The sequence below is a fragment of the Aotus nancymaae genome, unplaced genomic scaffold (genome assembly GCF_030222135.1).
Source record: "Aotus nancymaae isolate 86718 unplaced genomic scaffold, 86718_ANA_hifiasm-v0.15.2.pri h1tg000007l, whole genome shotgun sequence".
NCBI classification, from domain to species: Eukaryota; Metazoa; Chordata; class Mammalia; order Primates; family Aotidae; genus Aotus; species Aotus nancymaae.
Genome location: NW_026988418.1, coordinates 65,591,251 through 65,617,715, shown reverse-complemented (window position 1 = coordinate 65,617,715; position 26,465 = coordinate 65,591,251). Strand labels below are relative to the sequence as shown.

Below are 26,465 nucleotides of genomic sequence, written 5' to 3'. Positions count from 1 at the left end.
CACATAGGCCCCCAACAGCCTGTGACAGGGTAACTCCTGTGTTAGGTATTTATTCTTGATTCAGTCACAGGAAAGGATGTGGCCTAGATTGTGTGGGCCATTCCCCACTAAGGAGGGGAAGTAGGGATTTTTTTTTTTTTGGAGATGAAGTTTCGCTCTTGTTACCCAGGCTGGAGTACAATGGCACGATCTCGGCTCACCGCAACCTCCGACTCCTGGGTTCAGGCAGTTCTCCTGCCTCAGCCTCCTGAGTAGCTGGGATTACAGGCACGCGCCACCATGCCCAGCTAATTTTTTGTATTTTTAGTAGAAACGGGGTTTCACCATGTTGACCAGGATGGTCTCGATCTCTTGACCTCATGATCCACCCGCCTCGGCCTCCCAAAGTGCTGGGATTACAGGCGTGAGCCCCCGCGCCCGGCTGGAAGTAGGGATTTTTATAGAAGAGATTATGGGCAGGCAGGTGTTCTGAAATTCTAATATCGCAATTAAGTTTTATCAAAATTTTCTCATGTACCCTTTAAGCCTTTTTGGTATTTGGTATGTGATGGTTTCCTAGAAAGAATCTTTTTCAGAGAAAAGACTCATTAGCTCTTTTCCAGTTACAGCTCACTGCTTTATTTTATCCTTATTCATTCATGGCCAGGTGTGGTGGCTCACACCTGTAATCCCAGCACTTTGGGAGGCTGAGGTAGGTGGATCACAAGGTCAGGAGTTCAAGACCAGCCCGGCCAAGGTGGTGAAACCCCATGTCTACAAAAACTACCAAAAAAAAAAAAAAAAAAAAGCTGGGCATGATGACAGGCATCTGTAATCCCAGCTACTTGGGAGGCAGGAGATTCACTTGAACCTGGGCACAGAGGTTGCAGTGAGCTGAGATCGCGCCACTGCACTCCAGCCTGGGCGACAGAGTGAGACTCTGTCTCAAAAAAAAAAAAAAAGATATTCATACACTCATTGAACAAATAATAAGTGAGTTTTCACTATGTTTTATATATTCTCCTAGGTGTTAGGGGTAGAATAAGATGATAAGTGCAAGGGAGCTACGACAAGGGTTTGAGAGTAAGCTTAGAAAGGAGTGAGGCTAGTGAGTCCAAATTTATTGTCGGTATAATCATGGGATGAGAGTTGAAGGACCAAGAGTGGGTGTGAGGCTGAATAAAGATAGCATAGGAATGGGAATCTTCTGTTTCTGTTAACTACCCACATTGAAGATTCCATCCATTGCAGCTGGCATTGTGATTAATGTGATTAAGCAACAACTGAATATTATAGAGACTCAAGCCATTCATCTCACAAATAGTTATTAAGTGCCTACTCTGTCCTAGATTTTGCTCTAGATTTGCGGGGGGTGCACAAAAAGAAATCATGATTTTGTGCTTTCAAGGATTGTGCTTTGAGCTTAGGGCTAGTGGAGACCTAAATAGGGACAAACCCAAATAATTACAATAATTTGACTAAGTACTAGGGTAACAGTGTTTGACGTTACCCTGTAAAGCCAGGTTGAGCCTGGTCAGGGTGCTCTTGAGGGAGAATTACATAGACATGGAAGAGTTTTCAGGTTGTGGCAGAAAGGGTTTCATTACTATTTTAATCAAAATCAAGCAGACCAATTAGCAGCTTGTGAGAAGCAAGGAGATTAGAAGCTAGGAAGATAGTCAAATAGTTTTTTTTTTAGTTGTGAGTATCTGTCTCTAGCCAGAGCTGGCTCTTAGAGATAAAATGAGGTGAGGTGGCTGAAAAGGACAGTCTGGGAGTTAGTTTTGGAAATGAACCTCTTGAACTGATGCTCAAAGGGAATAATCTATGCCAGCCACGAGGGTGGAAGTGCTAACTGCTGAGGAAGAATGAGGAGGGCTTCAGCAAGGAGTTGAAGTCTGAGTTGAATAGGGGTTTCACAGATGTTTATAATATATATAGAGGCTTGTCATGTTTAGAGGGATAGTGGGCTGTGTGAAAAAGTATTTTGATATTGTAGGCTAAGGAAACTTGATAATTTCACAAGAAAAATAGATCTCTTAACTTCTCCCACCAGACCATAAAGTCCATTAACTTATTTGTATTTGAAGTCACAATATCAAATACAAATAAGTTAATGGACTTTAATGGTGTGTTTCACACATGTAGGAGACATGTTTGTTGAAAATTTTTTAATTTGCTTGGTGACATTTTTTTTGTATTCTTCTAGCCTCTTCTTTTATCGAACTAAGAAGCAACTGGTTTTTTAAGTAAGGACCTTGAAAAGCAGTTTGAATGAAATGTCATTTTCTGTTTGTTTGAGACGGAGTTTTGCTCTTGTTTCCCAGGCTGGAATGCATTGGAGTGGTATCGGCTTACTGCAACCTCTGCCTCCCAGGCTCAAGCAATTCTCCTGCCTCAGCCTTCAGAGTAGCTGGGATTACAGGCACACGTCACTGTACCCAGCTAATTTTTGTATTTTTGGTAGAGACAGGGTTTTACCATGTTGGCTAGGCTGGTCTTGAACTCCTGACCTCAGCTGATCCACCCATCTCAGCATCTCGAAGTGCTGGGATTATGGGCATGACCCACCGCACCCAGCCTGAAATGTCATTTTTAACCTTACTCTGAATTTTTAGAGCTAGATACTTATACCTGTTAATAAAAGGAAATAAGTAGGATCAGTAGGTACTCCCACTGAAATAGGATGGACTGTTCTCCTGTGATCTTTAGTTCTAGATACTCACAATTCTTTTTTCTTTTCTGTTGTAAATAAAAGGTGAGAACAAGTTAGCAAAAAAATCAATTTTATTTGCCGATTATGCTTTCAGCCTGCCGTGAGAGAGGGACTGTCTGTGCCTACTCTAGTCGTATGTTCCTATATATCTGATAATGGGGGCCCATAGAAGAGAGACTCTTGGTCTAGCACTGACTCGAAGGTTATCTAAAAATAGTACCATATGGCTGTCCAGACTTCTGGAAGAGGACTATGCTCTAGTTATAATCCTGTTATTAAAAATTTTGAGGTTTCTCTATAGAAACCAGTATTTAAAAAGAAGAGGAGATGTTTCTGGTACCTTTAGAATAACCACTATCTCAGGTGGTAGTGGTATAGAGACCTGTGAGGAAGCTTTAAGGAAAAGCCGTAGAGGTGTAAATGGATGAAAAGTGTGGGAGAGGTGGTGGTAGACAAGAATATCTGGGCTGAAAATACATTTAAGGAAGAGTGTTTTTGTTCTTCAGGGTAGGATGAAGAAAATGACTAATACTTTGATATATTATAGTTTGCTGTAACTATTAAGTCATAAGTTGCTGTTCAAGTGTGTGAATCCAGATTCTATCTAGGATTTTATTATTATGAAACTACTGCTAAATAGTTACACCATTTTTACTGGGATTTTGAACCAACATCAGTATCTAAGTTATTAAATGAAACTTTGTGGGACTTTACATTACTTGATGATATTCTCAACATAGAAAATGGCATTTGTATGTAATAGTTAGCTAACATTGAACATTTACTATGTGTCAGGCGCCGTTTTGAGCATTTTCTATTGACCCCCATTCAGATGAGGAAATTCACTGTGCTTGAAGGCACAGAAATAGAAATTCACATAATAGACTCATGTACCTTCTTTGAACTGGCTTTAGTCAGATGAAAGAGAAAAAAAAGAAGGCTTCAGGGGACAGTGCTTTTAAGAATCAGCCGTCTGTCAGGATTAATTTTTAAAATCAGTCTATATGTCAGCTAAATGAGTTTGTTCATATATGATAATGGTTTATTTGTTTTAGCAGTTCCAAATTCATTCACTTTGGGCCTTGTTTAAAAATTATCTTGCAAAGAAATTATCACCATCTCTCACTTTGCATACCCATCATGTAATATATGTTATTGAGAGGTGGAGAGCATATACTATGGTGCCTGCTCAAAGAGCTTTTTAAAAATACAATTAAGAACATATGGCTGGGTGCAGTGGCTCAACCCTGTAGTCCCAGCACTTTGGGAGGCAAGGCAGGAGGATTGCTTGAGCTCAGGAGTTTGAGGCCAGCCTGGGCAACATAGTGAGACTTCGTCTCTACTAAAAATAAAAATTGGCCGGGTGTGATGGCTTACACCTGTAATCCCAGTACTTTGGGAGGCTGAGGCGGGCAGATCACGAGGTCAAGAGATCGAGACCATCCTGGCCAACATGGTGAAACCCCATCTCTACTAAAAATACAAAAATTAGCTGGGCATGGTGGTGCACACCTGTAGTCCCAGCTACTCAGGAGGCTGAGGCAGGAGAATCACTTGAACCCAGGAGGCGGAGGTTGCAGTGAGCTGATATTACGCCACTGCGCTCCAGCCTGGTGACAGAGCGAGACTCTGTCTCAAAAAAAAAAAAAAAAAAAAAAATCAAAAAAATTAGCCAGACACAGTGGTGTACACCTGTAGTCCCAGCTACTTTCAGTTATTCAGGAGGCCGAGGCAGGAGGATTGGTTGAGCCTGGGAGATTGAGACCACAGTGAGCTGTGATTGCATCACTGCACTCCAACCTGGGTGACAGAGCAAGACTTTGTCTCAAAAAAAAAAAAAGAAGATGTTTAGGTTAAATACAGTGATTCTACATTAGAGCACTTACTGGTGAATTTTTTTTTGTCTAACAGTTTGATGATTATGTATCCAAACTGTAAATAAACGCAGATGATTTTCTTTTCGTGGGGACAAGGTCTTGCTCTGTGCCCAGGTTGGAGTGCAGTAGGACAGTTGTAACTCACTGCAGCCTTGAACTCCTGGGCTCAAGAGATTTTCCCAAGTAGCTGGGACTATAGATGTGTGCTACCAAGCCCAGCTAATTTTTTGTGTCACTCTTTAGTTTTCTTTTTTTTTTTTGGTAGAGATGAGGTTTGCCTATGTTGCCTAGACTGGTCTTGAACTCCTGGCCTCAAGTGATCCTCCTGCCTTGGCCTCCCAGAGTGGTAGGATTATAGGTGTGAGCCAACTATGCTCTGTCCCCAGATCATTTTCTAAATGAATCCTCTCCCTTTATTCTCTGCAGATTGCCTTGCCTAGTTTATTGAGAATGAGACTAACATGGCTTCCTTCTCCTTTTATTCTCAAAAATCTCTGTGACTTTGCCTCTCATTCTTCTTTCCTACTTATATAGGATATCCTTTTAAGGATAAAGCTTCTATGTTGAATGGATCCTATTTCCTCCTATTTATGGGACCTTTCCAACTTTGTCTTCCCTGTATATACTACCGCACTGCCCAGTTCCATCTCTACTCTGTCTACAGAGTCCTCTTCAATTCCCCCCTTTCCCCCAAGCTGTAGATGCTGTCTTTGCAATATCCTTTGCATCTGTCCCATTCTTTGTATTTCAACTATTACTTCCCTAGTGTATTGAAGATGGGCAAATGAATCTCCTCTTAAAGTTGTGATAAATTTTTGAAGATAGTTAGATAAAAGACACAGATAAATTAGGAAGTTCCAAATACCACATTGATTGTGGGATAGGGAGATGGAATATAGGAAGCAGCTTGGGGAAAATGCAATAATGAGATATCATGAAACAGGAGCTTACTGCTAGAACAGTGGAGCACAGAGAATGAGGTAAAAGTGAAGAGCCCAGACCTAATAAGAAAGGATTATGGAAAGTGTTTCAATAATTTGGAGAATTATTAGATAAACTGATTGTTTTAAAAATAGTGCCACTTGGGGTGGGTGCCTTTAATCCCAGCTACTTGGAAGGCTGAAGCAGGAGAATTGCTTGAACCCGGGAGGCAGAGGTTGCAGTAAGCTGAGATCGCACCATTGTACTCCAGCCTGGGTGATGGAGTGGGAGACTCTCTCCCTCTTTAAATAAGTAAATAAATAGTGCCACTTGGAAAAAAAATAGTGCCACTTGGAAGTGATGAGAAGGGAGAGGGACTTTGAGCTGGAAGCTTCAGAAAATTACAGCAGTAACGTATAATAGGTGCAACATCAGGCTTAGACATGTGAAGGATAGAAAGGATTAATTTGAGAAATGCGTAAGAAGAGAGAAGATTTTGTTACAGCTTGGTAAGGAGAGAAGAGAACTGAGTAGTTTCCAGATGACTCTTAGATTACATACTTGGAAGATGGATAAGATGGTGGCACCCTTTGTGGTGGTCTAGAAGCTGAGTGGGTCAAAGACTTCGTATAAGGTGATTCTTTATTTGTATAAAATGACCCCTGGAACAACCACTGAAACAAATCCGTATTCTGTGGGCAGTGAGAGGTGCCTTTTTTTTTTTCTTTTTCTTTCTGAGATAGTGTCTCGATCTATTGTCCAGGCTGAAGTGCAATGGCACGATCTCAGCTCACTGCAACCTCCGCCTCCTGGGTTCAGGCAATTCTCCTGCCTCAGCCTCCTGAGTAGCTGGGATTACAGGCACGCACCACTATGCCCAGCTAATTTTTTGTATTTTTAGTAGAAACGGGGTTTCACCATGTTGACCAGGATGGTCTCGATTTCTTGACCTCGTGATCCACCCGCCTCGGCCTCCCAAAGTGCTGGGATTACAGGCTTGAGCCACCGCGCCCGGCCTTTTTTTTTTTTTTTTTTTTTTTTTAATCAGCACAGCTATAGGATAGGATTAATGAGATAGGTAGAAATTGATTCTGAGATTAATAGATTTATTATTTCATTCAAGATAATCTCACATGAATGATGGAATGTGGTTTTCAATATATAAAAATGGTACACATTAATTCATTAATCTCAACTTTTCTTAAATTAGTAGCTCTAAATTAAGAAAATTGAATATGGATATGTTAATGTGGATAATCTGGGAATTCTGTCTTTTAAACAATTTAAAATATAACTTGTATGCATTTGTATTGCCTTCCCCAGAATAGAATCATTAATTTTTTTAGATATGAATGGGAGGATTCACCTTTTTATAACAGCATCCTAAGAAAGTCACTGTGTGCTACTTGAATATTAACTATTTAGTACTACCCCGATCATCGATTATGTAATGAGAACAAGGTCATATATAAATGTACCTTTTGATTCTGTAAGAATGTACTTGTCTAGGGTTTTTATATTTGGATTTTAATTAACTCTTGGTTAGCAGAGTTAAGAAATATTTAGTAAAGAATTATGGTTATTAAATATTAGTCATGTATTTTTCAGCAGTATTTATTTGAATAGCTAATTTATGTCATGGCCAGTTTAAGTCCCTGGGAATGCAGGGATGAATAAGCCTTCATAGAGCTTATATTTAAGTGAGAAAGATAAGAAATGAGCCAGTCTGTCACATGAATAAGTGATAAGTGCTATGAAAAAATATAACACAGAATAAGGGGAGAGAATGTGATGGGGTTGGAGCTATCTAGATAGATTAGTCAGGAAAAGCTGTTCCTATAAAGAAGAAAATCTCTCAAAACTCATTTCAGGTAATAGTAAACACAAAGACAGGAAAGACAGAGTCAGGACCTAACTCAGTAAGAACCGGTTTGGTATGCTGGAGAAAAAGCAAGAATGCTGGTCTGACAAGAGCAGTGAAGACAAAGTGGAGAGTAACAAGAGATGAGGGTAAAGAGGTAGGCAGGGGCCAGAGTATATTGCACCATAATGCCCATGGATTTTGAGTATAATTGGAGATCATGTGACATGATCTAATTTACATTTTACAAAGTTTATTCCACCTACTTACTGACTAGCAAACTGACTGTAGAAAAGGCAGGGTCTGAAGCACTGGACTATTTAGGAAGCTTTTGCAGTCATCTAGGCCTATGGTTTCCAATGTGCGAGAACAAATTGTTAAAACTATTATATTAACTATGTGGTTTTATTTTTAAAAATTAAGCTTTACTAATATTTAATATACAGATTGGCACTGGCATCCTTGTCTTATCTGCATGTTAGTCACATGCCATTTGACATTTTTGGCCTGAGCAACTGATGAATATTGGTGTCATTTACTGGAATGAGAAGACTGAGGGAGGAGCAGGATTTGTTTTGGTGTGAGAGTGAGTTGAAGAATCAGTAACTCAGTTTTGAGCATTTTAGGTTTGTGGTGCCTACTAGAAATCTAATATCAGGTAGCTAGTTTAGATATATGAGTCTGGAGCCAAGGTTAGAAGCCAAGATTCGGCCGGGTGTGGTGGCTTACGCCTGTAATCCCAGCACTTTGGGAGGCCGAGGCAGGCAGATCATTAGGTCAGGAGTTCGAGACCAGCCTGGCCAACATGGTGAAACTCTGTCTCTACTAAAGATACAAAAAATTAGCCAGGCCTAGTGGCACGCGCCTGTGATCCCAGCTACTCGGGAGGCTGAGGCAGGAGAATCACTTGAATTCAGGAGGTGGAGGTTGCAGTGAGCTGAGATTGCACCATTGCACTCCAGCCTGAGCAACAGGGCGAGACTCCATCTCAAAAAAAAAAAAAGAAACCAAGATTAGAGATCTAAATTTGGAAATTATTAGTATAGAGGTAGTATACACCAACTCTGCAGCCAAACTGAATGAATGCAAATTTCAGTTCTGCCACTTACTAACTGTGTAATTATAGGCAAGTTACTTGACATCTCTGTGCATCATTTATCTCATTTGTAAAATGGGGATAATATCTACCTCATAGGGTTATTGTGAGGATTAAATTAGTTATTTAAAAAGTACTTAGAACTACGTGGCACAGGATACTCACTAGATGTTAACTGTTATGATCAGTTTATAAATAGTATTTAAACCATGAGATTAGGGCCAGGTACCGCTGCTCAATTCTGTATTCCAGCACTTTGGGAGGCCGAGGAAGGTGAATTGCTTGAGCCCAGGAATTCGAGAGCAGCCTGGCGAACATGGTGAAACCCTATCTCTACTAAAAATACAAAAATTAGCCAGGTGTGGTGGTGCGTGCCTGTAGTCCCAGCTACTCAGGAGGCTGAGGCACTAGAATCACTTGAACCTGGAAGGCAGATGTTGCAATGAGCCTAGATTGCACCAGTACACTCCAGCCTGGGTGACAGAGCAAGAGTCTGTCTCCAGAAAGAAAAAAAAAGACAATGAGATTAGATAATTTAGACAACGAGTTTAGATAGGGAAAAGGGCCTAGGAGGGAGCCCTGAAGCAATACAACCTTTAGGATTCAGAAACTGGGCCTGGCCTGGTGGCTCAGGCCTGTAATACTAGCACTCTGGGAGGCTGAGGTGGGCGATCACCTGAGGTCAGGAGGAGTTCATGACTAGCCTGGCCAAAATGGAGAAACCCTGTCTCTACTAAAAGTGCAAAAATTAGCTGGGTGTTGTGGCAGGTGCCTGTAATCCCAGCTACTCAGGAGGCTGAGACAGGAGACCCACTTGAACCCGGGAGCTGGAGGTGGTGGTGAGCCAAGTTCATGCCATTGCACTCCAGCCTGGGCTGTAGAGTAGGACTCCACCTTAAAGAAAAAAAAAAGCAGAAACTGGAGAGAGGAGATTGAGGAGTGAAGTAGGAATCAAACCTGGAGGATGTGTTGGCTAGAAGCCTGTCTAGTGAAGAAAATGTTTCAACTTAGACAAATTCTGCTTGAGAGGCTAAGATGACCACCAAGAATTGACCAACTGGATTTGTCAAGATGGAAGTTTTTGGAGACCTTGAGAAGTGGTTTCAGTAGAGTGGTCGGGGGTGAAAGCCTGATTAGCATAGCTGAAGGAGAGAATTGGATATGCAAAATTGGAGGCAGTGAGTGCAGATGACACATTAGAGGAGTTTTGCTGTAAAGAGGGATAGAGAAAATGGAGTGGTAGCTAGAAGAAAATTATGGGGTCAAGGAAAGTTAGAGTTGTGTATGTGTGTTGATTTAAAGATGGAAAATAGTATAGTAAGTTTGTATGCTGATGAGAATGACCCAGTGGAAAGAGAAAAGATGATATTTGAGACTTGGGAAATATCATGGAAAATTGCAGCAGTCATGACCTTGAGTAGGTAAAATGAAGGTGCACAAGGAGAGAAGTTGATCTTAAAACATTGGCAGAGATTTTTCATCCATTGATGAATGTAGAGAATGTGTGTGTGTGTGTATATGTATGTGTGTGTGTGTATGTGTGTATATATATATAGAGAGAGAGAGTCTCACTCTGTCACCAGGCTCTAATGCTGTGGCGTGATCTCGGCTCACTGCAACTTATGCCTCTTGGGTTCAAGCGATTCTGCTGCCTCAGTCTTTCAAGTAGCTGGGATTACAGATGTGTGCCACCATGCCCAGCTAATTTTTGTATTTTTAATAGAGATGGGTTTCATCCTGTTGGCCAGGATGGTCTTGATCTCTTGACCTCATGATTCGCCTACCTCGGCCTCCCAAAGTGCTGGGATTACAGGCGTGAGCCACTGCTCTTGGCTGGTAGAGAATATTAGTGGAGGTACAGATAGATTGGTAGATATGGTTGTGGGAAAATGAGGTAGTTTTTTCTGATTGCTTTAAATTTTACAGGAAAGTAGGGCAGGATCATCAGCTGAGAGTCAGAAGTGGGAAGGAGTTTATAAGATTTGAGAGAGATTGAGAGAGAGGAGATGGTGTGATATAGGCATCTTGGAAGATTGGAAAATGAATTGAGTAGGGAAGATCTAGCAGGTAGATTTGTCAAGGAGTTCAGAAGGCCAGCTTGACATTTGTGGTCATTTGTTTAAAGTGATTCCAGCTGCCTAAGGAGGGAAGGGTGGTCTTAAGATGGCATATGATGAGAAAGTGATAGGAACAATGCCTTCTCTGCTTCCGTTTGAAATATCTTTAGTCCTATGACTGATAGGATTGCTCTCAGACCATTCCTCTGGTATGGGCAGGCAGCAACAGAGGAACTAATAAAAATGAATAGACCAAAAAATAATCCTTTCGTTTTTGCCATGTTCGGTGTTTATATCACGTTTTATGTAGTAAATGAGTTCTTCCAAAAGTTTATGTTGCTGTCTCTTTTTGAGTATGCTTATTTTACACAAATGATATCAAGCAAGCCCTAGGACACTTTGAATAAATTATACTTGGTTACTGAGTTATGTAAAGAAAGCAAAATCTGTAGTAGAGAAGCTCTGTAGTTTTTTTTGATAGACGTGAAAGCCTCACCAAAATTTTCCCTCGGACCTGTGGTTTCCATCAGTGATAATCAGAGTTATCATTCATGTTGATATCATACTTTTATGTTAATTACAGATAAATTCAAAGTCTGATTTTCTTTTCTTTCAGGTGCTGGAGAATCTGGTAAAAGCACCATTGTGAAACAGATGAAGTAAGTTGGAACATGGTGTTTTGTTAGACTAAAATTTCTCCTAATGCATAAAAAGTCCTTAGTATCTTTTCATTTTAGGTCCACGGTATTGACTTGTGGTTTTCTTTGTTTTAAAGAATCATTCATGAGGATGGCTATTCAGAGGATGAATGTAAACAATATAAAGTAGTTGTCTACAGCAATACTATACAGTCCATCATTGCAATCATCAGAGCCATGGGACGGCTAAAGATTGACTTTGGGGAAGCTGCCAGGGCAGTAAGTGTTGCTCATTTCCTCTTTGCTTGCTCTTATTCAGCAGACACAGTTAAGCAAAATTTTTGCTTCATGTTTTAGGGAAATGAGTTTAAGCAATGAGATAAAATGTAGCAAAGTACTTTGTGCTCACTTGAGAAATGTTAACTTTAGAAGGTGTTAGCTTTAGAAGGTGTTAGCTATAACTTTAGAAGGTGTTAGCTATAACCACCCCAAGAGGAGTCTAGGAAATGGGATTCTGTGGATATACTGTAGGTTTCTGGGATAACTGTTCTATTCAGTTGCTTTTATTATTATTATTTTTAAACAGCACTGTTGACTTTTATAGTTGTTGATAATAGTATATTAAAATAATCTAAGAGAAAGGTTGCCATGATCTGTAGCTGTGCTTTTTGAGGTTTACAAGATTAAAGGATGAAATCAGTCTCCCAGAATAAATTCTGTAAGGACATGAGCGCTAAGTCCACATTCTTGAATATCTAAGTCAGATATTGTATATCACATGGACCCTTAGGTCCACATTTTTGAATATCTAAGTCAGATACTGTATACCACATGGACCCTTAAGCTATAGAATGGGAGTATACCATGCCCTAATATAATTCTTTAATGCCTTGCACATGTCAGCTGTTTAAAAAGTTGTATTATTTAATTATAATAGTACTTAGTGGACCCTGAAGATCTAGTTTGTAAAATTAGGGCATTTGTAATTAGCATTAGGATGTTTTGTGCCAGTGGAGAGGGGGCCAGAATGAAGGCAGGAGATCTTTGATATCAGCTAAAGTCCAGAGAAGGCTGGGAAATTATAGAATTATTTCATACATCTAAGGGACTCACCACCTATGTTCAGAGTGTCATACTTACATGTCATGGAGAAATAAAAGAAAATGACTTGTGAAGTCTGCCTGGAAAGGCAAAACCTATACGTCTATGAAGTCACTTAGGAGCTCTTAAAAGCTACTCCCGACTTATCAAATACAAATTTATATTTGATCAAAAGAGAGGAAATTGTCAAGGGGAAATACTGAAAGGTTGGTCACAGTTGGACAGTGTTCGACTAGAAAGTATCTTAGAAATGGCATAAAGGAAGAGGAGCTAGATTAGGTATTCTAAAATGGGAGAGGAGTATCAAAAAATAAGAAAATATGTGAATGTGACTTTTATATTTTTGTAAAATATATCGCATAGAGACTTTTTTTTTTATGCCTCTGCGCAGGGAAGTTTGGCAGTTTAAGCAAAAATAAACGAAGCCTTTATCCTTACCTTACCCTTTTCTATTCCTTCTTTTACTTCCTGCTTTTCTTTCCTTCTTTTCCTCTTTTTCTTCATATCAGCTCTATTTGTGGTCTTATTTTCTTCCTCCCTTTTCTCATTTCTCCCTATCACCTAACTCTAGTTCTCTGTTGTATTCGTTGTATCTCATAACTGGTCAATAGTACTGTATTTATTCTCTTCCCTCTCTCTGTTGGCTTTTTCTCCATCTCAGTCATTTATTCTTTTAGTTTGTCCCTTTTTTCTTTCCCTCTTTAATCTTATTCCCCACTGTCTATCTTCCTTTATTTCTCTCCCTACCCTTTCATTTCTTTCCTTTATCAAATCAATTGTCATTAATCTTTGGGTCCTAACTTTCCTGTGTTACCAGATGCAGTTGACATCATTAATCCCTCTGAGGCCTCCTAAATCATCCAGCTTTCCAGTGTCCTCACAACCTAATCTATAATCCTAATTTTTAAGTTTCTTTTTTTTTTCTTCTATGTGTAAGGATTTATAGTTGTAGTTCCTTTCTTATTCTCCTTTAGTTTTTTTTTTTTCTTTTTGAGACAGTTTTACTCTTGTTGCCCAGGCTAGAGTGCAATGGCATGATCTCGGCTCACTGCAACCTCTGCCTCCTGCGTTCAAGCAATTCTCCTGTCTCAGCCTCTCAAGTAGCTGGGATTACAGGCGTCAGCCACCATCCCTGGCTAATTTTTGTATTTTTAGTAGAGACGAGGTTTTACCATGTTGGCCAGGATGGTCTCGAACTCCTGACCTCAGGTGATCCACTGCCTTGGCCTCCCAAAGTTCTGGGATTACAGGCATGAGCCATTGTGCCCGTTTTTATAGTTGGTTAGAGAGTGTGAGTGGAAAAAAAAAATAGAACTGGGTGTGGAATAGTTTCCTTTTTCACATTTGCTTAAGTGTGGAGGTGTGAAGTTTATTGTAAAGAGGGGCTTCTTTATAGACTTTTACAGAGGGTTTATTGTGAGGAAGCAAGAGCAAGTCAGTGAAAGAAATTAAGTGATAAGAAAAAAGCATTTCTGCCGGGCGTGGTGGCTCACGCCTGTAATCCCAGCACTTTGGGAGGCCGAGGCGGGTGGATCATGAGGTCAAGAGATCGAGACCATCCTGGTCAACATGGTGAAACCCCGTCTCTACTAAAAATACAAAAAATTAGCTGGGCGTGGTGGCGCGTGCCTGTAATCCCAGCTACTCAGGAGGCTGAGGCGGGAGAATTGCCTGAACCCAGGAGGCGGAGGTTGCGGTGAGCCAAGATCGCGCCATTGCATTCCAGCCTGGGTAACAGGAGTGAAATTCCGTCTCAAAAAAAAAAAAAAGCATTTCCTCCTAAAAGAATATTTATAGAGTCAGGACAGCAAAAAAAGTAGTAGTAAGTCTCTCTCTCTTTTGAAGTTTCTAAAATTAGAATCATGGTTTCTTTCTTTTTAAAGCCGTGCTTAATAAGGTTATTTGAATACGTGCATGAGTATAGGTCAAATTTCACAAGCAAGGGATTATAAAGTGTTCAAATGTTAAAGCACCATACATATATATGTAGAAGGACATATATATATAGGACATTCTCACTGTTGAGTATGTTTGCCAATTTGTCTAATATTTCAACTTTTCTCATTGTTTAAAATTTTATCTTTGAAAAGAAAGGGAGGGCCGTATAGATCTTAGCTAAGGTTTCATAGAGAGTTGAGCCTAGTCTACTGCCGTACCTCCCTGAATGCGCCTGATCTCAGAAGCTAAATGAGGGTTGAGCCTAAATATTACTAGAAAGAATACAGGAAAGGATCTTAAAGCAGAAAATATTACTGAGTAAAAACCATTAGAGCTGGAGACCCAGAATTTGGCAAAAATAATTTGAGTGCACTGTGGGTGGTTTTGTTTTACTAAGGTGGATCCACAAGTTCTAGTAATTCACGTCTTAGGAGTTCTTGGTTGTGAGTTCACCTGTGGTCTGAAATGACTTGCTTGTTAGTTTATTTTGTTCCGATGACTACTTAAGATACAAATGATTGCTTCCCTTTCTCCTTTACTTTTTCTTTGCATATTATGTGCTTTTTAAATTCTTTATTTTTATAGTTATTTGGAATCTCTCAAGGTAGACAAATATTTGATGTGGTTGGGAAAATCATCCCATGAGACTTGTGTTTATTTTTAAACTGACTAGTAGGGATGGATAGAATAAAGCAAAACAGACTGGTCTCAAACTCCTGACCTCGTGGTCTGCCCACCTCAGCCTCCCAAAGTGCTGGGATTACAGGTGTGAGCCACCGCACCTAGCCAACCTGTCTCCACTAAAAGTACAAAAATTAGCCGGATGTGGTGCTGCTCGCCTATAATCCCAGCTACTTAGGAGGCTGAGGCAGGAGAATCCCTGAAGCCTGGAAGACAGAGGTTGCAGTAAGCCAAGATCATACCACTGCACTCTAGCCCGGGAGACAGAGTGAGACTTCGTCTCAAAAAAAAAAAAGAATAAAGCAAAACAATAAAAATCTTATAGTCCTTTTTTGTCCTCTCTCTCTCACATATTTTACGTTTAAAAACTATAATCACCTAGAAAACTATGGCTATGGCTGGGCCTGGTGGCTCACGCCTATAATCCCAGCACTTTGGGAGGCTGAGGCAGGTGGATCACTTGAGGTCAGGAGTTCAAGACCAGCCTGGCAAGCATGGCAAAACTCCATCTCTACTAAAAATACAAAAATCAGCTGGGGGTGCTGGCAGATGCCTGTAATCCCAACTACTTGGGAGGCTGAGGCGGGAGAAGAAAAAAATAGAAAACTATGGCTATGACTCAGTGAAGTTAAGTTTTGTTTTGTTTGAGACGGAGTCTTGCTCTTTCACCCAGGCTGGAGTGCAGTGGCACTATGTTGGCTTACTGCAATCTCCACCTCCTGGGTACAAGTGATTCTCCTGCCTCAGCCTCCCCTGAGTACCTGGGACTATAGGTGTGTGCCACCACACCCAGCTAATTTTGTATTTTTAGTAGACACAGGGTTTCACCATGTTGGCCAGGCTGGTCTTGAACTCCAGAACTTGTGATCTGCCTGTGTCGGCCTCCCAGAGTGCTGGGTACAGGTGTGAGCCACTGCGCCTGGCTGACTCATGAAGTTTTGATCACAGCTCTCTTGGTTACTTTCTTTTCCTCCTGCTGCCTTTCTTTCCCTCTCTCAGTTAGAACATTATTATTATTGCTTTAGGGAAATCTAGGGACTGTTTGAATCTTTTCCTGAGCGATTTATTTCCCCCATTAGACTTCTAGACTTTTTTTTTTTTGAGACAGAGTTTTACTTTTGTTGCCCAGGCTGGAGTGCAGTGGCTCAATCTAGACTTCTTAAGTGCCTCCATCTCCTCTTCTTGTTCTGCTTTCTGGGCTGAAGGTGAAGAAAAGGATACTTTTTTTTCAAACTTGGTTAATGTTTTACTCCCTTTTAGGTGTTTAGACTTTACCTCTTATGTGCTAGTCTTTTTATTTATATTTTTATTGTAGGCTTTCTTTAATGGAATGGGAATGTTTTACATAAGCCTGTGTCATAAACCAGTTTTTTTCTCTGAAAAATTATTAGCAATCTGGATGGAGATTTGTGGGCTTGCCAGAAGTGATCTTTTCTGGGGATGGTGGTGTGTGGAGGAGTGGTGGGGTAGTAAAACAATTCCTCACCTCAGTTCTGGACTTAAAACTGTAGTGGAATGAGAATGAGGAAAGACTTAATTATATAAACTGTCATGCTGGCCTGTCAGAAAATGTCTCTATAATAACACCTCTTTTAAAATAACATGTAATGTGTGTATGTTTTAAAGAGACTATCATCAAGTCTTAAAGAAATGGAGAGTCATCTGTCTCTTTCTTAACTGCTTTCTTCAGGATGATGCCCGGCAATTATTTGTTTTAGCTGGCAGTGCTGAAGAAGGAGTCATGACTCCAGAACTAGCAGGAGTGATTAAACGATTATGGCGAGATGGTGGGGTACAAGCTTGCTTCAGCAGATCCAGGGAATATCAGCTCAATGATTCTGCTTCATAGTAAGTAATTTTTCTCTGTGAAACTGTAACAGAGAATAACTTGGTGACAAGAGAGAAAGTTTAGTGTCCATCCTTAAGGAAATGTTTAAGTAATAGACACTCTTAGAAGTCTATACAGTGCTTTATAAAAATTGTCTAAATTTAGGATTATAGAACCCTTGGTCATTTGTATGATTTGGAGAAAAAAGTTCCCTCTTGGAATGTAAATGGGAGACTTGGCACCACAGAATTTGTTCCATGGCATGTTTATAATAAGCAAGTGAAGGAGGAGAGACATCATATTGTGGCTGGGTTCTGAATCTGTTCCAACTCGTAAGTTCCCTCTGTGTAAGGGCTTGGCACTGATAGCCAGCTAGAGAGGGAAATTAGAATTGTGGTATTCCTTTTTATGCAGCCAGCCCTCTGTGTCTGGGCTGCATTATGGATTTCTCTGGTACTAGTCACCACTAACAAATCTTTTGCCAGATCACAACAGGAGACTTTGTATAGAAAGAGATGATTGACTCATGGAATGAAGTTGAAGTATCTTTTTGTCAGGGGCATTATCTTGAGTGTTAACATAGTTTTAGAGACTTTATAATGAATAATTATATTAAGCTGTTATATGTTATCCTATTTTAACCTCTTTACACATACTTATTTATAAAACCTAAATTCAGAATGTAGTTTTTTAAACGTACTTTTGCGGGACCTGGTGAGCATTTGTTATCTGTATCCTTAAAAGATGAGGGCACTTTTAAGCATTAAGGTATTTTCTCCAATATTATTATTTTTCTAGTTTTCACATTCTCATTCTAGCTTAAATTGTTACAAAAAGAAATTATGTAGTCAGGTTGTACATAAGGACAGTGATACGTTCTGAAAAATGCATCATTAGATGATTTGTCATCGTGCAAACATTGAAGAGTATACATACACAGACTTAGATATTATAGCCTACTGTCCACCTAAGCTATATGGTATAGCCTGTTGCTCCAATGCAGTGAACCTATACAGCATGTTATTGTACTAAGTACTGTAGCAGTTGTAACACAATGGTATTTGTATATCTCAACATCTCTAAACATAAAAAGGTAATGCAACGGCTATGATGTCACTAGGGGCTAGGAATGTTTCAGCTCCGTTATAATCTTACGGGATCACTGTCATGGATTTATGCAGTCTGCTTTTGACCATAACATTGTTATGTGGCACATGACTGTATTTGAAAACTCGCTTATTCTTTGAGTGAGAACTTGGCTTTAGAAATATTTCAGGATTCTTGCCTACCTTTTAATAACATATTTTACTTGCAGGTATTGATAGCTTAAATAACTCTCCCAGTGGTCATCAAAGATAGATTATAGTTGCTTTTTTTCATCATTCATTCAGAAAGCTCTGAATCCTCTAACTATATGTGCTTACATTATGGTGTTTTTCATAACTGTTGATCTAAGCTTGCGTCGTTACATTAGTGATAGTATTTTGTTTTAATAGATAATGATGGTTCACTTATATTGGTGCCATCTCCTCATCAGTTTTCTAGCCTGGAATCAGCAAAGAATATAGTTTTGAAGCAGTCTTTAATTATTTCCCTGAACAAATTAATTTTTTTTGGAGGTATTTACAATTTGTTTTTTGTTTAGATTAAAAAAACCCGAAACCTCCTTAACTCTTGTTTACTGAAGATATTAATTCTTAATACTGAAAATATTAATTCTTACTATAGTTCTCTTAATTTTAGTAAATCAAACACCATTCTCTAATGTTCTGTCAAATGGTTAAACACACAGTAACCTATTAAGTTTAATTTCTGAGGACTTTTGGTATAGTTTGGTTTTGGTATTGTACAATGCACAGTTAACTTAGTATTACATTTCAGGAATTTTTCTTTAATAACATTTCCTGTTCTATTTTAATTTTTTTAATTGGCCTTCACAGTTTAATTCTGTAGAATTAAACCTACTTTTGTTAATATATATAGACTATATTTTAATTGTCCTATGGCGGATTCATGTTTTTTCTTATTATTTCTTTCTTTTTTTTTTAAATAAACAGGGATCTCTGTCATTCAGACTGGAGTACAGTGGCACAGGATTAGCTAGGACTACAGGCATGTGCCACCATGCTTAGTTAAGTTTAAAAATATTTTGTAGAGACAGGGGTCTCTTTATGTTGCCCAGGCTGGTCTTGAACTCCTGGCCTCAAGCGATCCTCTTGAGTTGGCCTCCGAAAGTGTTGGGATTACAGGCATTGAGCCACCATGCCTGACTTCTTAAAATATCTGTGATACTGAAGATCTGATTCTATTTTGCCACTTGAGTAACTAGTAACAGGTTTAGAATAGGAAGTACTTTAGTCTGTTGATTTGCTATGCACATGATTGGCTTCACCAAGTAAAAGTAAATGTGTCTTTATTTAGTTACCTAAATGATCTGGATAGAATATCCCAAACTAACTACATTCCAACTCAGCAAGATGTTCTTCGGACAAGAGTGAAGACCACAGGCATTGTAGAAACGCATTTCACCTTCAAAGACCTATACTTCAAGTAAGTCATTAGCATTTTTGCTAGATGTGCCAAATGCAAATATTTTTTGTTTTAGTTTACCATCTCTTAATCAGGGTAAAATTTCTCTGGGCAATATTCCTTGGTTTAGAAACTTTTATCAGCATTATTTGAATATTTTAACTGAATGGGGGCCCAAACATCTCGTCTTTCTCCAAGTAGCATCAAATATTTGTGTCCATTTAGAGAAATTTAAATTCAAAAATAAATTGTAACTTGCCTCCCAGTAGAATTTTTCCTGTGATAACTGGTTTGTTTTATTTTTAATTCTTTTCAGCTGCTTTTCATTAGACTCACCAAAACAGATAGTGAATGTTTGTTTAATAGGATAACAATATTAAACTTATAGAAAACCAGTTTTTTTTTGTTAAGTTATATGGTTTTGTTATGCCATTTTGATATTTAAATAGAAATGCTTTTCTCACCAGTGTCACTTCTTTCTTATTGGTTTGAATTTCCTTTCAAGTTGATGGAATGGAGCAAGATTTTCATGGCTCTTGAAGTAATTTGTACATAGTATCATGCACAATTAAGTTCTTAATACAGTGCAGAATGAAAAACAGATTTAGGGATAGAGGGATTTTTGGTTAATATGATGACATATAAACAATGATTTTTTTGGTTTGTTTTAAAAATTTTATTTATTTTTTAGAGGCAGGGTCTTACTCTGTCACCCAAGCTGGAGTGCAGTGGTGTTATCACAGCTCACTGCAGCCTTGACTTCCTGGGCTCAAGTGATTCTTCTGCCTCAGCCTCCCAAGTAGTTGGAACTATAGGCTCATGCCACTGTGCCTCACTGATGTTTAAACAAAATTTTATGTAGGTACAGGGTCTCTTTTTATTGCCCAGGCTGGTCTCAAACTCCTGGGCCCCAGCAATTCTGCCGCCTCATCCTCTCAAAATACTGGGATTACAGGTGTGAGCCACTGTGCCCAACCCAACTGTGATTGTTTTAGAGAGAGAAAATTCTAATATTCTAATACAAAGAATTTTCACATTAGCATTAGTAATTCTAAAACAGGCCTCAGCTTGTCTCTGTGTTAACGATCTTTTATAAATGTTAGAATTGGTTTTTTTAATTCTTATTTTCCTCTTTTGTGACTTTTGAGATTAGGAGTAAACTTTTCACCTTCAATATACCATGTGTTCCTTAGTTATCTCATTATGCTTATATGTAGAATGTGATGTTCAGCATTATTACATACAAATATAACTACTACCTCAGATCCTCTCAGTTTTTTCTCTGAAAACAACTGTTCCACAGGATTTGTGAAATCCATATGGGGTTTGCATATTACTAGATACCAGTCAGGGTCTTGAAATCCTAATACACCAAACTGGATTTTTTTCTGGTGCAGGAAAATAGCATTTCAGCTATGAATGATTTTAGAATAGACTTGCTGCTAATCTTTAGTACTGAGGAGTTTATTTAGCAAGAGCAGTAAAGACCACATGGATTATCACTTGTGAGACCGTAAGAATGAGATTTCTTTGTATAAGGTTTGCAATCTATTTATAATTAAAAGTTGTGATCATTATTTAGTGTCAGAAACTTTCTTATTGGTGTTGTTATATAGATCAGTCTTTAGTTAGGCAAATCCTAACTGTCCTGTCTTTTTATGCCAGGATCAATAGCTAGATCTAATTAAGGTGCCACGCCTACTTTATTGTTGGCATGTAGATATCTTGTTATGAAGTACTATCATTTCTTCCTTTTCCTCTTCTCTCTAGGCAAAACTACTATCCATTTATTCAAACATTTATTGAGCATCTACCATATGCAAGGCATTGTGTAATTGCTTACTTGCCTCTCAGTTAATGAGGTAATGTTTATAAAATGTTGATCTCTTAGTGAATGATATTGTAAATGTTAATATGTGCTAAAAGCCCACCTTGGAACTTCATAGTGTTGTGTAGACTTTGTAGAAGAAAATGGGGGAGTAAATTGAAGTTACTGGTGTGTCTCCCCTTGAGACTTCCATGGTGAAATATATGCTGTTAGCCTTCCTGAAACCTGTAATATGACCCTATATTAAAGCCAGCTTGTGATTATATCATTGCAGGTGTCATGACCAAAGCTCAAAAAGAATTGTGCACAGTCAACCCAAAGGAAGAGTTGGGTCTTAAAGAGATAATTCCTTTCAAGCATACATTTAGAAATCACCTACTGTGTTTTATTTCTTTGAATTTCTGGGGGAAAACATTTCTCTGGAAATGTAGACCTCTAATCAGTATAGATCTTACACATTAAACCAGTTTGGCAGAGTTTAGCCTTTAAAAATTTTATCATTTTCATCAAAGACAGTATCACAAGAGTAACAATTTGCATTCATATGTCATTAGAACTAAGTATCAGCTAAAACACAAAGCAGTACAGATGTTCTTTTTACTATAGGAAGTAGTTGAGGATGCTGTTGATAGAAGTTCAGCAGTTGACCCAGAATACCAAGTAAGTCACTCAGAAGAGAGTAGTGGATTAAACTGATCTGGAGTGGAACATAAAGTTTGTGAACAGTTGAGGCGTTGTTTTTATTAATTAGGTTTAAGTAAGACTTGGAGTTTCGAAATATTGGTCAAGGCTGTTTTTTAGATACTGGGTTCATAGAATCCTACCATAAAATATAATTTATTATTATTTTTTACAATATCCAGATTTTCTTTCCTTAGAGTAAGGAAAACAAACTTGAATTAGTAGGGAGAAGTTATGGAAGCAGAGCGCAAATTGGGAATTCAGAGGCAAACCATTTTGAGAGTCAGAACATGGGTGCAGGAGTTAAAGTGCCTAGGTTCAGATCCCCAGTCCCTGTTTGTTAGTAATGCACCTTTGAGCAAATCATTTAACATTGAATGTGCCTCAATTTCTTTATTTGTGTAATTGGGATAATACTACTACTTATGGGAGTGTTACAAGAGCAAAATGAGTTAAGATGTTTAGCAGTAGTGTCTGGCACCATGGTAAGCACTCAATAAATATGTTGTTATTTTTGTTATTATCTCAAACTGTATTATGTAGCTCTTCGCTTTTCCTGTCTTTTCCCCTCTCCGTCCTTTAATCTGTTCCAGTGCTTACTCTGCTGACTTTTCACACATCTGATAGAAACTTTGATAGTGAGGAGGCTCAACTGTCTGTCTAAGATGAGAATTTAGATTATTCACAAATTTTATTTTCTCATGTTGTTCTCTTGTACTTTTAGCCAGGATAATTATTTTGACTACATTTAATCTATTCCTTGTTTGTCTTCTATTATAAATGACGTTTTGAATATGTAATAGTGGGAAGTTTACTAATCATTTCAGTTTAGGGAGAGGTGTATGTGTGAACTTGCTGAATTTGTGCTTTCTTTCCCCTTGCGCAGGATGTTTGATGTAGGTGGCCAAAGATCAGAACGAAAAAAGTGGATTCACTGTTTTGAGGGAGTAACAGCAATTATCTTCTGTGTGGCCCTCAGTGATTATGACCTTGTTCTGGCTGAGGATGAGGAGATGGTATGTTGGAGCTTCTGGTAAACCTGTGTAATGTAGCCAGGAAATGGAAAATAACTATTAGGAAGATTGTATGTGTTTATTTGCTCATTCAATCAAATCTTAGTATCTTAATTTTTCTCCTGGTAAGTGAGATTACACTTTCAAAATACTGATCTGTGCCCTATTACTCTAAAAGAGATGTGATAGCCACATGGAATATATGGAAAGGATTAAGTGCTATTGTTAGCCAGCCTTTCCTCTCACCTCCTCACCCCTAAAAATTACAAAAATGAGGACTAACACTCAACTTTATCTTACTGGTGTCTGACTTATTTCTATGAATGCCATTCAGTGCTGTAAGAGTTGTTGATTTGTCTTTTTCATTAAGTTAATCCACTTTTACTATTTGCTACTTACCTATCATCCTTTATTTATTTTTCAGAACCGAATGCATGAAAGCATGAAACTGTTTGACAGCATTTGTAATAACAAATGGTTTACAGACACTTCAATCATTCTCTTCCTTAACAAGAAAGACCTTTTTGAGGAAAAAATAAAGAGGAGTCCATTAACTATCTGTTACCCAGAATACACAGGTAAAGGGTTATGAAAGATTTTATTGGAAATACACATCTTACTTAGATCAACACTTTGGTGACATTCATGAAACTGCCTTTGTTTTGAGTGATTGATGGAGAATATTCAGTGGTAGTGGCATTGGCATTGAGCCTGTGATTAAAACCCTCTAAGTTAAGAGTACCATGTCAGCCATAATTGAGTTTTCTGTGTTTATTTTAAATTTCTATCTTCCTTTTTTGAGGAAAATAAAAAAGAAAAAGTAAATTTGGGAGTTGGGCATGGTGGCTATAAATCTAGCTACTTGGAAGGTTGAGGCAGGAGGATCATTTGAGCCCAAGAGTTTAAGATCAGCCTAGGCAACATAGCAAGACCCTGTCTCACAAAAAATAAAGCAAAATTTGGTATATATTGAAGAAAATACAAGGATAAGTTGCAATCATTGTGCCCAAGAAACTGACATGTAGTTGCAGAGGGACATAAATAATTGTATTATAGTGTAAAATGTACATTAATTTTATGTACAGTTGCACATAAATAATTTTATAGTGTAAAATGCACTAATAGAAGTGGAATAGAAGTGGTTACTTCTGATGAGGTCAGTGTAGTCTTCCTACAGCTACTAAGAGGATGAATTAGAAATCATCAGGCAGGCGGGAATAAAAGCATTTTAGAAAAGAGGAATTGCATATATGAAAATATGAAGGTAGAAAGATGGCACGGCTAGTAGTGAAACCAAAAAGGAATTTGGTATTAGCGTTTACACTGGTAGGGAAAAGCGGTTGGAGAGGTGGTCAGAGGTCAACTCATGAAGGGCCTTATATCTCATGCTGAGACAGTGACATCAGTTGAAGGATTTAATATCCTACTATGATCATGCCATGGGGTACATGATATAGTAGAAACTGTGCTTTAGAGAGATTATGCAATAAATGATAATAAAGATAGATAGTAGGGGATTTGAATAACTAAGGACTCAGGATGGAAGTAAAAACTTTGGATGGGGATTAAGGGATATATCACAGAACCCAAGGGCAAAAATGGACAGGTCTTAGAATGGAATTAGAACTAGGAAATAATTGTTGAGAACTCTGGAAGCCCCATCTTTTTTCTCTCTTCTCTGTGTATCTTTTTTGTTTTTCTTTCTCTCCTTTCCAGCTTTCTCTGCTATTCAGTTTATGTGATAACAGCGTAGTCACAGTTTCTGTATCTCTGTTAAAAAAGATCAGGCTAGACTGGGATTGCTTGGCCCTGGTTTCAAATTCCAAGGAGAGAATCTGGCCATGAAGTCAGGCAGAAATCTGTAAGCCAATCAGTTGAGGTCAGGGGCACAAATGTAACTGCCGGGATGGATCACTATGAAACTTATAGATCAGAGTCAGGTATTTCCAGGGAAGAGGAACTGTTGTTAGTGGAGACACTGTAAATTCTTTCTATAATAAAGTGAAAGGGTAAAGCAGGGGTAAGGAATGGGAAGAGTCAGAGGTACTCTCAGGTTTCTGTCTTGAATGCTGGTGCTGTAACCTGAATTCGTATTTGGGAATTTTTTTTTTTTTTTTGAGATGGAGTCTTGCTTTTTCGCTTAGGCTGGAGTGCAATGGCCGCAATCTTGGCTCACTGCAACCTCTGCTTTGTGGGCTCAAGTGATTCTCCTCCCTCAGCCTCCTGAGTGGCTGGGATTACAGGCATGCGCCACCGTGCCCAGTTAGTTGTTGTATTTTTAGTAGAGACAGGGTTTTACTGTGTTGGCCAGGATGGTCTTGAACTCCTGACCTAGGTGATCTACCTGCCTCAGCCTCCCAAAGTGCTGGGATTACAGGCGTGCATGAGCCACTGTGCCTGGCCAGAATGTTGATTTTTAATTATTTATGGAACATCAAAATAATATCTCATGGTCAGTTATATTTGAGTTTGAGGAGAGGTTGGGGTTTGAGATAATCAGTAATGAAAACATGGAAATGGGTGAAATGACCTATGGAGATAATATTATAGAATGAGGAGAGAAAAGGACCACAGAATGAGAGAGAAGAGCAGCTTCTATTGGCAGGAGGAAAAGAAAGATACCATAAAAACCAAAAGAAGAGGTTAAAAAGTGAGTTGATTAAATATTTCAGTCAACAGTGTTATCTGCAGATAAGCAAGATACATACTGAAAAAGGACCTTTGGAGTTAACAGTTAGGAAGTTGTTGACCTGCTGTTGAAAGCAGTGGCAGTGGAAAGGTGAGTACAGTGAATCACAGAGTAGAAAGTGAAGAAAGAAGACAAGTGTAGACTACTCTTGAGCAATGTGGGTTTAAAGGGAAAGGAGAGATTTAAGAATGTTTATAGGCTGAGGGCTAAGATCCTATAAGCAAAAGAGGTATTAAAACAACCAGATGTCATTGAAGAAGCAAGATTTGTAAGCAGGTGGGAAAAAAGGAATAAAGAGTCTAGGTAGGACAGGACAGGCTTGGTGGGTCATGCCTGTAATTCCAGCACTTTGGGAGGCTAGGCGGGTGGATCATGAGGTCAGGAGATTGAGACCATCCTGGCCAACATGGTGAAACCCCGTCTCTACTAAAAATACAAAAATTAGCTGGACGTGGTAGCACATACCTGTAATCCCAGCTACTCGGGAGGCTGAGGCAGTAGAATCACTTGAACCTGGGAGGCAGAGGTTCCAGTGAGCTGAGTTCGTGCCACTGTACTCCATCCTGGCGACAGAGTGAGACTGTCTCAAAAAAAAAGAGTCTAGGTAGGACAAATGGATAAACAAATTGTGTTATATACATACAATGAATATTACTTACCCATGAAAAGGAATAATAATAGATGCTACAAGTTGGATGAAACTCAAAACACTGTGCTAAGTAAAAGAGGCCAATACTTCTTTTATATGATATATCCAAAATAGGCAAATCCATAGACAGAAAGCATATTAGTGGTTACCAGAATGGGGAGAATAGGGAGTGATTACTTAATGGGAATAGGGTGGTAAAAAAGTTTTCATGTTAGAGAGCGGTGGCGATTGCATAACATCGTGAATACACTAAGTGCCACTGAATTGTACACTTTAAAATGGTTAAATATCTGTTATGTTAATTTTCCTCAATAATTTTTTAAAAAGAGTATAGGTAGAGCAATTGATTTTTGAGCAAGAAGTAAGACACCTTTAAGACCAGA

At 38.8% G+C, this 26,465-nt stretch overlaps 1 protein-coding gene across 1 annotated transcript in view; it reads left to right on the top strand.

Annotated features, from left to right (window-relative positions):
* GNAI3 (G protein subunit alpha i3) overlaps positions 1-26,465 on the top strand; it is a 46,159-nt gene that overhangs the window by 16,190 nt on the left and 3,504 nt on the right. Inside the window, exons 2-7 of the mRNA XM_021671937.2 lie at positions 11,124-11,166; positions 11,283-11,424; positions 16,556-16,713; positions 19,115-19,243; positions 22,618-22,747; positions 23,169-23,322. Of these exons, the coding sequence (XP_021527612.1) occupies positions 11,124-11,166; positions 11,283-11,424; positions 16,556-16,713; positions 19,115-19,243; positions 22,618-22,747; positions 23,169-23,322 (756 nt within the window). The remainder of the gene's footprint in view (positions 1-11,123; positions 11,167-11,282; positions 11,425-16,555; positions 16,714-19,114; positions 19,244-22,617; positions 22,748-23,168; positions 23,323-26,465) is intronic.